Source organism: Electrophorus electricus, chromosome 18, assembly GCF_041902795.1.
Source record: "Electrophorus electricus isolate QZ-2024a chromosome 18, ASM4190279v1, whole genome shotgun sequence".
Lineage (NCBI taxonomy): Eukaryota > Metazoa > Chordata > Actinopteri > Gymnotiformes > Gymnotidae > Electrophorus > Electrophorus electricus.
The window spans coordinates 3,078,765-3,091,928 of NC_137514.1; the positions used below are offsets into that span (position 1 = coordinate 3,078,765).

The following is a 13,164-nucleotide window of genomic DNA, read 5'->3' on the forward strand; positions in this document are numbered from 1 at the left end:
GCAGTCCCCAAGGGGGCATTGGTTTCTGGTTGAGAGTACACTGTGTGTGATTGGATGCTGCTTCTCACCAGGGTGTTGATTGGATATAAAAGAAGAATGTTGATTGTAGTGTCCTTGGGTATGAGAAATGCAAGTTTATGTGTAAATAATAATAATAATAATAATAATAATAATAATAATAATAATAATAATAATAATACATGTCATCCAGTTGGTCAGCCAGTTAGCAGGGGAGACACACCCACCCCTGCTAAAGACTACACATCGCACCTGTCCCGTTCACAATCCCCTGATTACTAATTACTTTCACCTATTCTACATTCACTCCCTGCTCTATTTTAACCCCCAGATCCGAGGAGATGGAGCTGCACATTAGCGGTCCTACTACGTCAAGCCGAACCACACATAATCTATTGCCTAGAAGAAGATTAACTCCTCTGTATTTTGTATTTGAGGTCCCGTGCTTCCATCGCGGACAACCGATGGAGAATAAAGATTACCTCTTTGCTGACCTGACTCTTGATTCCATTCACCTGCTGCCATCACAATAAAATAACAACAATAATAATAATAACAATAACAACTGCTGTCATCAGCAGTACATGTGGGATCTGTCTCATACTCAAACATACTTCATGTGGGTGCATTAAATAGCTCATAGTCAGCCATTTAACAAATTCCCACATTTTCTTATATATACTGACTGCTGTTCTCTAAGAAAGTGAATTCTGCAGAGTAACCCATCATGTTATGTACTGACTAGTCACTCCAGAAGATCTGTGTGATATAGACCTTGTATCAGTGATCAGTCTGACACAGCTCCACAGCAGTATGTACTAAAACCAGTCAGTTTTCAGATGTTCATTGTGAATACTTGCTTTGTTCTCTCATCATACCAGGATATGTGCCCCTTATTTATCCATCTTTTACTCTTACTGATATTTTATAAGTACAAACAGCTGTATCCTCTCTTGCAGAGAAACCTGGGCTCACTCCTATGGGATTCTGTGTATTTGCAACTGATGATCACAGTTCCTCCTCCAGCTTAGCCAGTCTACAGATCTGTACTATGGGAAGTCTATCATGCTAATAAATGCTAATAAATGTATATATCTGACACATTTAGCTCTACTAATCTTATACTGTTTCACATGACCAAGATTTAGGATTTAGGATTGAAAGATCAGATCTGCTTCAGACTTGCTTCCCTTACTGCTACTGGTTAGCACTGCTCCCGGGGTTTAAGTCCTGTTTGGATTTGATCATGCTAGATGTGCCTGTGTGGGATTCCTATGGGTACTCAGGTTTCTTCTCCCATTCCAAAGATCTGTTAGATTGATTTGTGTCTCTGACCTGGGGTGTGGGTGTGTGGGTGTGTGGGTGTGGGTGTTTGTGTGTGTGTGTGGGTGTGTGTGTGTTTCCTGTGCAGGGTTGGTTCCTGTCCTGTGTCTTGTGCTGCTGGAATAGGCTCTGGCCCGAATGATTCAGAATTTGAAAGTGATTTAGAAGATGAATGTGTATTACATGCTTTTTACCATCTATTACATTCACCTTCACTCCAGTGTAGGTGTGTAGTTGATCAGATATAGTAACAGCACACTGGTATGTTCCAGTGTCATTTGCACTCAGCTTTGATAAATACACTGAAGAGTCCCACACTTGTGTTATCATGAATTGAGAATCTGTCAATTCATGTTTAATGTTTTGGATTGTAGATAATAAATAATTTAATAAGGTAATAAATAATGTTGGAAGAGGTAGTATGATGAAGAAGAGAAGTAATGAAGAAAACTCACCTGCCTTTACCTTCATTTCCACTGTAGGTATGTACACGTCTATCCATCTCTCTATATCCACTCCACACTGGTAGGTTCCAGAATCCTCCACAGTGAGGCTTCTCATTACCACCCAGAAGACTTTAGCACTGGTATTATCATACAGAGAGAATCTGCCTTCATGCACCCATGTGTGTTTGGCTCCTGTTTTAATTTGGTTAGCACATGCTGTACTTTCTCCCTTGCAGAAATATTTCTTCTTTGTTCATATCCTTCATCATATTTGCATTTGATCCTGACTCCTCCTCCTGAATATGCTGTCATGTCATTGGTGGACTCTCTTGTCACTGAGAAATATGACAAACATCTATGTAAGCAAAGCCTTATTTTGTTACTGCTAATACTGTTGATTGTTTTGATGTATATTTCCAAATGTTTATTGATATTTTTATTGCGTTTTGCATCTGCTGTCTCTTTTCACTTCCCCAGACTGTGTAGGTATGGTTCAGTCCTAACCCGAAAGACTGAGTGAGACACCTGCTTCTCTCTTTAACTCTAAAATGATTTGCATGGTTATCAGTTTGTTTTGCTCTGCATTTTTTCGGATTACATGTTGTGTTCACATATGCTAAAATAGCACAGAGACAGGATAGTGGATCACAAAGTGATGGAGTGAGTTTGGGAACCTTGTTAATGGCAAAGGACCTCTTTAAATAAATGGCAACCTACTTGTATGCGGATTGCACAGACACAAAAGTGCTACCAATCTGCTCACCTGTATACATCTGCTAGTTAAACAATCAGATGAAACTGTTTAATCCCATTTATTTATGTATATTCCATCAGCATTTCTGCACTTGGTGACTCCACTGTCACTAACACTACTGCTAATGATGATGTCTTTGAAGTGCATGTTCTTACTTGAGATCAGGTAGAGGGTGAAGATGAAAAGGATCTTCCATTCTGAGTTCAGGATCTCAGATATCCGGACTATCTCCACTCCGCTTCTAATAGATATCAGATGTTCTCTGATATCAGAAAGAGAGAGTTGTCACGCTGTGAGAGAGATGTCACGCTGTGAGATAATTATGTGAAATGTGTGTAATATTTAATTATTCTCAGGTTTGCCCTCATAACAGACCACCATTCACCAACAAGCCTTTATAACTCCATTTATTGAATAATATATTAAGATTAATTCACCTTATTGGGCAGATACAACTGGGTCAGTAAGGTTCCCATCAGACGCTGCACCAGTTTCACACACACAACACTGATCACAGTGGAAGATGAAAATCCAGAGTCATAATCAGTGAATCAATCACATTTACCCTTTATCCTGATCATACAGAAGTGTCTGATGAAGCTGACAGTATGTGAGTAGTTTTACTCCATGTTGTACAGTCCACTTTGTGTCAGCACCTGTGCCAGGGGAGGAAGCTGATTTGTGTTTGGATCTTGAGGATGTGGTTGGTTTGGTGTCCTTTGAAATGATTCATGATGATAAATGTGGTGATGAGGCTGAAATTGGAATATTTGGAAATACAAACCCAAGAGTGACAGAGTCCATTGAGGTCTCATGAAGCTGACAGTATGTGAGTAGTTTCACTCCATGCTGTACAGTCTTGATACAGTGCGTCAACACCTGTATCAGGAGAGGAAGCTGATGTGTGTTTGGATCCTGAGGATGTGGTTGGTTTGGTGAACTGTGCACTGATGTGTGATGATGAATGTGGTAATGAGGTTGAAACTATAATCTGTGGATCTGGAAATAAACACAGAAATGTGTCAAATTATAAATCTGTGCTGTTTATCAAATTTATTAGAGTAATAGACTGTAACAACAAGCTCAACATTTTCTGATGAGGAAGTGGTCACATGGCCACTATGATGTCAGAGCATCCTCTATTCTGCCCCACAGCCTTGACAACATTCCTAAATGGACTTGCCAAAAATATAAAGGCCATTTTAGTGTTTAAGCACAATATGGAGGAGTGTGTTTCACCCACTTATTAAGTAGTTCATGATAGGATGACCACTTCCTTTTTTGACCCACAGACAGACAGACAGACATAGAGAGACAGAAAGAGACAAAGAGAGAGAGATAGACAGATAGAGGCAAAGAGAGAGAGAGAGAGAGAGAGAGAGAGAGAGAGAGAGAGAGAGAGAGAGAGAGAGAGAGAAATCTCCATTTCCAAGTGGGATACAATTATTGCTTCTGAGGCAAGTTGCGAAAGGAATGATCTCCAATGAGTTCATAACATTTAAGTGAACAAAAAGATGTTTTGGCTTCATGGGCTAAAGATGCTTCCTGACTTATTTCACTGCTTTCTCCAAGTCCCTCTTACTTTATAAGGTTAACCAGCAATTATTATTATATACGTTTCCTTGTGTTTCAGTTCTTTTCCAGTTCATTCACTGTTACATGTACATATCTGTGTGTGTGTGTGTGTGTGTGTGTGTGTGTGTGTGTGTGTGTGTGTGTGTGTTTGTGTGTGTGTGTGTGTGTGCGCGCACGCAAACGCAACAAGGGGGAAAAATGTTCAAACATTTCAACAACTTTTGCCTCCCAGTATATTTTTTTTGGTTTGCAATAAAATCGGTTTGCAATTGCAATTAGTTTGTTATTATAAAATTGCAATTGGTTTGTTATTATGCTCTATTTTTATATGCAGAGGGAAACACATGCATATATAAAGGAATGTATATATGTATAAAGTGATGAGACATCATACATTTGACACTAAGTCTATATTGCCATCTAGAGGACAAAGCAAGATAAACAATTATGCATCAGTGTTTAAATGTAATTTTGTAAAGGTTTTTTTTTTGTATGAGCTTTGCATTAAGCATGTTAATGTGAATATCTGACCAGGACCAACATTTTATGTTAGTGCATTCCTATCATTATTCTTCTATGTGTTAGACTGCTCATATTAGTTAACTTATTCAAACTTCCAGAGGATTTTTACACATTCAAATGAAGTGTGCAGAAGCCTTGCTTTGTTTTTTTGTTTTTTTTTTTACTTTCTATTTTCAGATTTCTGACAACAATTTACAGTCTATGTAAGAAACTGAAAGATGTGTCATTATTACTAATGACAAGCACATGATGCCTGTCCAGGTACACATTGCACAAATCTAGATAAAAAGATCCTTCTGATGAAAACATTGTGATTGCTTTCTTAAAGGTCTCCTTGGTAACAGCATCATTAGATCTATCTGCATTCGTATAGAACTTCACTGTAGCATAAGCTGCAGCTTCAGCATACGTCCCTGCTGACTGCTGAGCAATCAAGACAGAAATGTGGGTAACCGAGCAATGCAGTAAATGTCCTGAGAGAGAGGGTTATAGAGCAGTAGCATAAACAGAATGTGAGAAATCATAGAGGGTTGTGGGTAACTACTGTAGTCCTCAAATTAGTCTTCAATCCATATGGAAGTCCTGTGTGTAACCAGTGTGTAAAGAACATATCAAGCCAAACTGTAAATTTATGTCTCATCTGTAAACAATGGTGGTGATTGTTTATGAGAGACACAAAACCATTGTTAATGTGGATCAACCACTCTCCCACCATCTTAACTTAGAGAAAATAAAACAACTGCTTAGATAGATATTAAGGCAAAGTAAGTGAAAGGGAAAGTTATACACTTTCATAAACAATCAGTGAATTTTGGGTAAAAACATACAACTCTAACCTAACCACTTCCTGGGTCATGATTGACAGTAGCATAGTCGCATGAGTCTTAAAGGTCTCCGTGGTAACGACATGTTCAGAACTATCAGTTCTCTTATGGAACATCACTGCTGCCTAAATGAGTCCTTCAGCAGATGTGCTGGCCAATTGTTGACCGTGTCCTACTGAGGAATCAGATGGAGTTGTGGGTAATTGAGCTGTAGAGTAAATGTCCATATCATGGGAGCATGACGGTGGTTGAGCTAAAGCATAAACAGTTTTGGAGGGATCAGAGGGGTTTGTGGGTAGACAGACAGTAGAGTAGACTGTAGGAGCTCCATTGTGTCTGGGGTCTTTAATCTCCTCATAGTCAAAGACAGCAAGTGGAACCTGAGAGCATAAACAATACATCAATAATTATAACAATAAAAACTATGGTCCGCCAGTTGTATTAAAAAGTAGTAAGTAACTTTACTAATATTTTGTTCATTATATGTGTTACAGCAGTGCCTGTGTCTGTGTTTGTGCATGTGAGAACATGTGCAAAAAGCTAGAATGTAGTGTTTCACCATTAAAGGCATTCTGTTACCAAGTTTATAGGAAGGAAGCTTATTTTATCTTTTTTTGTGCATGCGAGGTAAGAAAAAATTCCTCTGTAGAAATGGGTGAACACCTCGCTCCATGGTTGTGGGATACAGTCATAACTGACCCCATGGCTATATGATGCAGTCATGATTCACCTCATGGTTGTGTGAGATGTCTTGGAGGGCTTGGCCTTTGCATGATGCTGAGAAGGAATTTTGACATTAAAGCAAACATTACAAGAACAACAAAAAATAAATAAAAACAAATCAATACCTCTTGTGAAAGAGTTCATTTGATCTTTTTACTCCATTGTCTGCTCAATTTGCTTTGCACAGACATACTCATTTCTAGTGCATCAGATTGCATTGTTCTATAATGCATGTGGTTAATCTACAACACAGACATATGTGGAACTCACGTCTAAACATTCAGATGACTTTTAACCTTGGAATGACAAATATTTTACCATGTGGTAAATTATTTGGTGAATCTGATTTTCCAAATTATTGTGAATTTGCAAGAGTGTGCACAAGAGTGTGTGCGTATGTTACCCTGCATCTTGCTTCTCTTTCTGAAAGTCACTATGAGGAATGAGGTTCCCATCAGAAGCAGCACTAGAGTCACACACACAACACTGATCACAGTGGAAGATGGAAATCCTGGAGAGGAAACAGAGTCATAATTAGTGAACCAATCACACCTTTATCCTGATCATTCAGAAGTGTGTGATGAAGCCGGCAGTATGTATGATAAATGTGGTGATCAGGCTGAAATTGGAATATCTGGATATACAAACACAAGAGTGAAAGAGTCCATCGAGGTCTCATGAAGCTGACAGTAGGTGAGTAGTTTCACTCTGTGCTGTACAATCCACTGTGTGTTAGCACCTGTATCAGGAGAAGAAGCTGATGTGTGTTTGGATCCTGAGGATGTGGATGTTTTGGTGAACTGTGGACTGATGCGTGATGATGAATGTGGTGTTGAGGTTGAAATTGGAATCTCTGGATAAATAGAAAAATACAGGAATTACATTACCTGAGTCCATGATGTGATTGGTATTGTGATTATGATTGGTGACAGTCACAAAAGGAACATTATTTGACACCTATACACTCAGAGGTGGTCACTGTGGTTTTAGATGTTGTTTGTGCAGTTGTGTTCGATGAGGATGATGAAGATGCTGAAGGTGCTGGCACTTGTGGTTCTTGAGATGAAGAGATTAATGGTTAAACATTTAGTTGCAAAGGAAAAAAAAGTGTTATCCTCCCTCCCATTCCCTGTGCCCAAAGCAGTCCCCAAGGGGGCATTGGTTTCTGGTTCAGAGTACAATGTGCGTGATTGGATGCTGCTTCTCACCAGTGTAGGTGCTGATTGGGTGTAAAAGCAGAATGTTGATTGTAAAGTGTGTGCGACGATGGGAGTATGCAGAGGGGGTAAGTCGCCATCTTAATGTCCGTTTAACAAACAGACAAACGTTTAATAAGTGAAACAAACAAAATGAAAAAAAATACAAAAACAGGAGAAACAGCACTGATCATGAGCAACACAGAACACGACAAGCATTAAACGGCATATGCATACAGCATCAGCTGAAAGCGCAAGGCACATGGGGTCAAACACTGACAAAGGATGATCATTTAAAACAAGACCTTAAATACACACATTAACCCTTAGATAACAAGAGACAGGAGTGACATGGACCGTGTAACAAGGGAGGGGCATGGCAACGAAGAAACACACACACACACACCAACAAGGAGGAGGGGGCTGTGCTGTGACAGTGTCCTTGGTTATGAGAAATGCACTATATACATGTAACTAATGATAATAATGAATGTTGTAACCAGCTGTACATGTGTAGTCTATCTCATACACAAGCATACTTCATGTGTGTACATTAAATAGCTCAGTCAAAAAAAAATCCCACATTTTCTTATATATACTGACTGCTGTTCTCTAAGAAAGTGAATTCTGCAGAGTAAACCATCATGCATATGGTGATAAATATACTAATATAGGCCTTTCTGTTCCTCATTTAAAGCACTATTAATATGATATTCACTTTCCTATATACACATTGTTTTACAATTATGTTGCATTGATGTTATGGGCAGAATATTTAGCCTCCTGAAAGAAAGAGTCTGCAATAAGACTGAAGATTAACTGAACATGTTATGTACTAACCAGTCACTTTCAGGTATATCTGTATGCTATAAACCTTATATCAATGATCTGATTTCCAGTTTGCTTCAGCTCCACACCAGTATGTACCAGACCCAGTCAGTTCTCAGATGATTACTGTGAATACTTGCTTTATTCTGTCATCATATAGTGACATGCGTCCCTCATTTATCCATCTTCGACTCTCTTTAACTGATGTTTTATAAGTACAGCAGTGTCCATATTTCTTGCAGACAAACTTGGGGTCATTCCTGTGGGATTCTGAGTATTTGTAACTGATGTTCACAGTTCCTCCTATATAGTCAGTTTTATTGATAGACCTTCCATAGTCAATCATAAATACTCAGATCAAAACATGTGCATTTATTAATACTCCTGTTGTTATTCTAGAATTTACCTTGCTAATAAATGCTAATACATGTAAATATCTGGCACGTTTATCTCATCTAAGCTTAGTCTTATACCATTTCATATGACCAAGACTTTTAGGATGTAGGATTGAGAGATCAGATTTGCTTCAGACTTGCTTCCCTAACTGCTACTGATCAGCACTGCTGCCTCACTGCTCCAGTGTTCCGCATTCGAATCCTGATCTGGCCACTGCATGCGACTCACCTGCCTTCACCTTCAGTTTCACTGCTTTGTATTTGTCTGTCCATCTCTTTATATCCACTGCACACTGGTAGGTTCCAGAGTCCTCCACAGTGAGGTTTCTTATTACCACCCAGAAGACTTTAGCACTGGTATTATCATATAGAGAGAATCTGCCTTCATGCACCCATGTGTGTTTGGCTCCTGTTTTAATTTGGTCAGCACATGGTGTACTTTCACCCTTGCAGAAATATTTATTGTTTGTTTTATGTTCTTCCTCATATTTGCATTTGATCCTGACTCCTCCTCCTGAATATGCTGTCACTTCATTAGTGGAGTCTCCTGTTACTGAAATACATGATAAACATCCATCTGAGTGACATCATAACATGTTCATGAAAGCTCGGTTATGACATTTGTAATCACAAATAGAACACTACTGTGCAGGTGAATTCAAACTGTAACAACCTTCCTGTGCTAATAACCCTTGGACAAATAACTTCTTCTTACCATGTGGACAGTGTTGATGATGTAGAAGTGCATTTCATTACCTGAGACCAGGTAGAAGGTGAAGATGAACAGGATCTTCATTCTTAGTTCAAGATCACAGATATCCAAACCAACTCCTCTCCACTGTAATCAGATATCAGAGTTCCTGTAGCTCACACCGCAACACTGTCTCTGCCTGGGCTGTGTCTTCATCTGATTATTAAACAGAAAGTGAAGATGAACTTCCCTTTTTTCATAACAGACAGTCAGTGAAAAGATGCCAAGTCAACTGTAACCTTCTCAGCAAGTAAAGTATGAAATGTTTATTAAAATCTTGTAGCAAAATATTTTCAAATAACTAACGAATCTGCTAGCAAATTTAATGGCATTAGTTAAAGCTGTATGATATCAGAGTAAAATGAACAACTATATGTATGAATTGTTTAAAGGAATCTGACAAAGGATACTTCCATTATTGCAAAAATATTTGTTGTTTGTTTCATATCCTTCATCATATTTGCATTTGATCCTCCTCCTTATTTCTCACAAGGCCTGAAGTCATAAGTCATAAGTTTCCAGAATAATCAGTATTCTGGTTTTCTGGCTCTTCTGTCTTGGGGAGGGACTTTCACACAAACCAGTAGAAGTAATGATGGAATAAAGGAATAAAAAGTAAAGCTTATTCCATCTCCAGATCTATGTTGCATGTGTACGTGTGCGTGTGTGTGTGTGTGTGTGTGTGTGTGTGTGTGTGTGTGTGTGTGTGTATGTGCACATGTGTGTATGTGTGTGTGCCTGTGTGTGTGTGTGTGTGTGTGTGTGTGTGTGTGTGTGTGTGTGTGTGTGTGTGTGTATGTGCACGTGTGTATGTGTGTGTGCATGTGCGTGTTTCATTGGCTGGGTGCCAACTGGATCTTGACACAGAGAACCAGAAAGGCATAACAGTGAAAAGAAGCCATTTGCAGTTTAAGTGTTTCTTATCATTTCAATCTGGAACACCTGCTTCCCCTTCAGCCTGAGGGGCAGGTCTGCAGACCTCCCAGTGGTGTGCCTCATGTTCTCAGTGTTCAAAATCCATTCAACAGTGACTCTAACTATTTTAAATGAGCTTCTGTAACACTTGATTATTATTGTTGTTCTTGTTGTCTTTGACCACATCAAATCTATAAATATATTAATATATAATTTAATATCAAATACTTTATTTAATTTCACTTAATTCATTAATTTGTTTAGCTTTACTTTTAACATGAAAAATACATATTTTAAGACTGCAATCCATGAATGTGGATTTCTTGTATTTTGATTCTAGGTGTCTGGGAGTACAAATACTGACCAATGGCACAGATATACTGACCAGTGTAGAATACTCACTAAGAGAGGCAGCTGAAGAAGCTGCGGGCATGGTCAGAAGCCAAGGGCGTGGCCAGAGGTCCACTGGTGCACAACACTTCTGGGAAAAGTCATTGAACTGAAGGAGGAAGCCTTCATTTCCACTAGATGGCACTGTGGTGAGCAGGGCTTGTTGCATTCACTGGGGCTAGAGAGTTTTTTTTTTGTTGTTGTTTTGGTTTTTTTTTTTGGGGGGGGGGTTTACATACAGTTGCAAAACATAAAATGCGACATTCGCAGAAACATTTCAATAGTGCATTTATTTTATTATAGAGAACCATAGCAAGCCTGATTTGTTACAAGCACTAGAACACCGGAATTTCTAAGTGAATAGGGATGATCAGAGTCATAGGAATCTCTATGGGACACACAACAGAAAGGTTGGGGACACACAGCAGAGTGCCCATCTGCAGCAAAGTAAACCACAGAGTCCTCAGCTTCAGTGGAGTTCGGTAGGTGGGTTGTGCTTTGCTGAGGCACATTTACAGTGCAGTATGTGATGGAGTCAGATGGCTCATCTACACTGGAGTAGATTACAGTGTGTGAAGACCCCATTGTGGTGTAGACAGTGGTGAGTGTGGACGTTACTGCAGTACTCAGCTCCTGATCTTCAATCTCCTGATAGATCCACTCATTCTGCAGAAGAACAATCTTAACTGTGTAAGGAAATATAACAATGGCAAAGAATCTAACAGAAACTCTGACTGTGTCAAATAATTTAATTGTGTATGGAAATCTAATTATGTCAAAAAATCTAACAGATCTACAATAAACCTAACTGTGTTCATCAAGTACTTTTTAATTAATCAATTAAATAAAAAAAATTGTCAATGCTTTAGAAATAATTTATATGTGCTGAAAAGTTTATCTAAAACTTTAACTGTATGCATCTTTATGATGCATTCATTTTTATATCTATATCAACTCATTTGTGATTTCAGTGTCTCAAAAATGTTATTCAGTATTGCAAGCGTAAATGTTCATTAGCACCAAGGCATTTTTCATTAGTACCCAGTACAGTCCCTGGCCACTAGATGGCAGTAATCAGCTAGTTGAGGGCGCTACCTCTCCAGAGGTGCCTGGCATTGTGCTTATACGTACTGACTCAGACAGAACTGCAAGGCATTAACAGAAAGTACACTGTTAGACAGCATATGTGCATTACAGTGTGTGTGTGTGTGTGTGTGTGTGTGTGTGTGTGTGTGTGTGTGTGTGTGTGTGTGTGTGTGTGTGTGTTTATATTTACGACGCAAATCACGTGTTATGAAGGGAGGACATCAGAGACAACCTACCTGACTGTGTGGACCCAGTATGTACTGATGTACTGACGCAGAGAGTTGGAGTAGAGTAGCTGAAGTGGATGATGGTACTGTTATCAGAATCTGAGGGAAGGAAACGGTGACAGACTAAAATCTGTGGCAACAACTCATATTGTCTGTCCATACATAAACCAGTCTTTGTTGTAATGAGGAATCTTGTGTAATACTGTGATATACTCCACTTTGGTAGTTTGAACTGTGCATTTTAAAATTGAAATAATCTAATTGTGTGTGTGTGTGTGTGTGTGTGTGTGTGTGTGTGTGTGTGTGTGTGTGTGTTTGCTGGCTTATATTCCAGGTCCTTTTTGTGTCAGCAGCTACAGCATATTGTAGTTTCATCATTAATTTACATTTGTTTGTTTCTCTTAGGACTATTATTATTATTGTTGTTGTTGTTGTTGTTATCTGCTCAACACTCTAACATAATCTTAAACTCTAACATAATCTCTTTGTAGTGGTCATGAAATCTCCCCTCTATCCCACACCAGTATTTTCCTCCATCCTCTGATCTCAGATCAGTGATGGTGACAGTGAAGACTCTGGCTGCTGTGTCATCATTCAGAGAGAATCTCTCGTCTTTAGCAGTTTTAGAATCAACAGGGATGTCTTTAGTCTGGAAATTATACCATTCTCCTCCGCAGAGGTACTTCATGCGGGTTTCATACTGAGACTCATACAGGCATCTGATCTGAACTGAATGCCCTGTATATCCAGTTACCGTAGTTACAGCACCAGTTCCAGCTGCAAAACAAATGATTGTGTTAGTAATGTACAGTAAATGTAAAAGATTCATTGTTATGAACATCCACACCACTACGAGACTCAGAGATCTGAATCTAGAGACAGCCTGCAACACCACTATATCAGCCTGCTGTATTAGCTGATCTTTACCTGAAATAATAATGTGCTGAACATGTCTGATGATAAACTGAGCAGTAAATGGACGACTCATCTGGAAATAGACTGGACAAGACGAGTAGAAGTGTGCACATGTTGAACTGGTTGTTTTGTGAGGAGTTCTGTGAGGACTGTGCCTCACTATTTATCACTGGACATCAAAGAGCCTTGTCAAACCTCACTGTCATTCCCCCTCTCTCACTGAACCTGTGTTGTATCTCTTTTCTCTTGTTTCTTTCCCTTGATCTCTATCTGTGT

The 13,164-nt window shown here is 39.1% G+C and overlaps 1 protein-coding gene and 1 long non-coding RNA gene across 4 annotated transcripts; one reads left to right on the forward strand and one right to left on the reverse strand.

Moving 5' to 3' along the window:
- Window positions 1–4,763: 4,763 nt before the first annotated feature.
- LOC118242662 (uncharacterized) lies at window positions 4,764–9,517 on the reverse strand. Of its 3 annotated transcripts, none has more exons than XM_035534719.2 (7): window positions 9,361–9,516; window positions 8,834–9,157; window positions 7,143–7,241; window positions 6,925–7,038; window positions 6,589–6,696; window positions 6,193–6,239; window positions 4,764–5,842 (listed from the first exon to the last, which is right to left on the reverse strand). In XM_035534719.2, exons 1-7 carry the CDS (start codon window positions 9,398–9,400, stop codon window positions 5,588–5,590), a joined length of 987 nt encoding a protein of 328 aa, XP_035390612.2. In that variant the 5' UTR covers window positions 9,401–9,516; the 3' UTR covers window positions 4,764–5,587. The 3 variants fall into 3 exon arrangements, 2 of the variants coding, with proteins under 2 accessions (XP_035390612.2, XP_081557573.1); XM_081701447.1 differs by having other exon boundaries at window positions 5,705–5,842; window positions 6,834–7,038; window positions 9,361–9,517; XR_014118278.1 differs by having other exon boundaries at window positions 5,708–5,842; window positions 6,126–6,239; window positions 6,834–7,038; window positions 9,361–9,517.
- A 55-nt stretch (window positions 9,518–9,572) lies between these two features.
- On the forward strand, window positions 9,573–12,404 carry LOC145652077 (uncharacterized). The gene is made up of 4 exons (XR_014118279.1): window positions 9,573–9,610; window positions 9,849–9,970; window positions 10,611–10,809; window positions 11,960–12,404. It is a non-coding gene; the product is annotated as an uncharacterized LOC145652077 (long non-coding RNA).
- The last annotated feature ends 760 nt before the right edge of the window (window positions 12,405–13,164 follow it).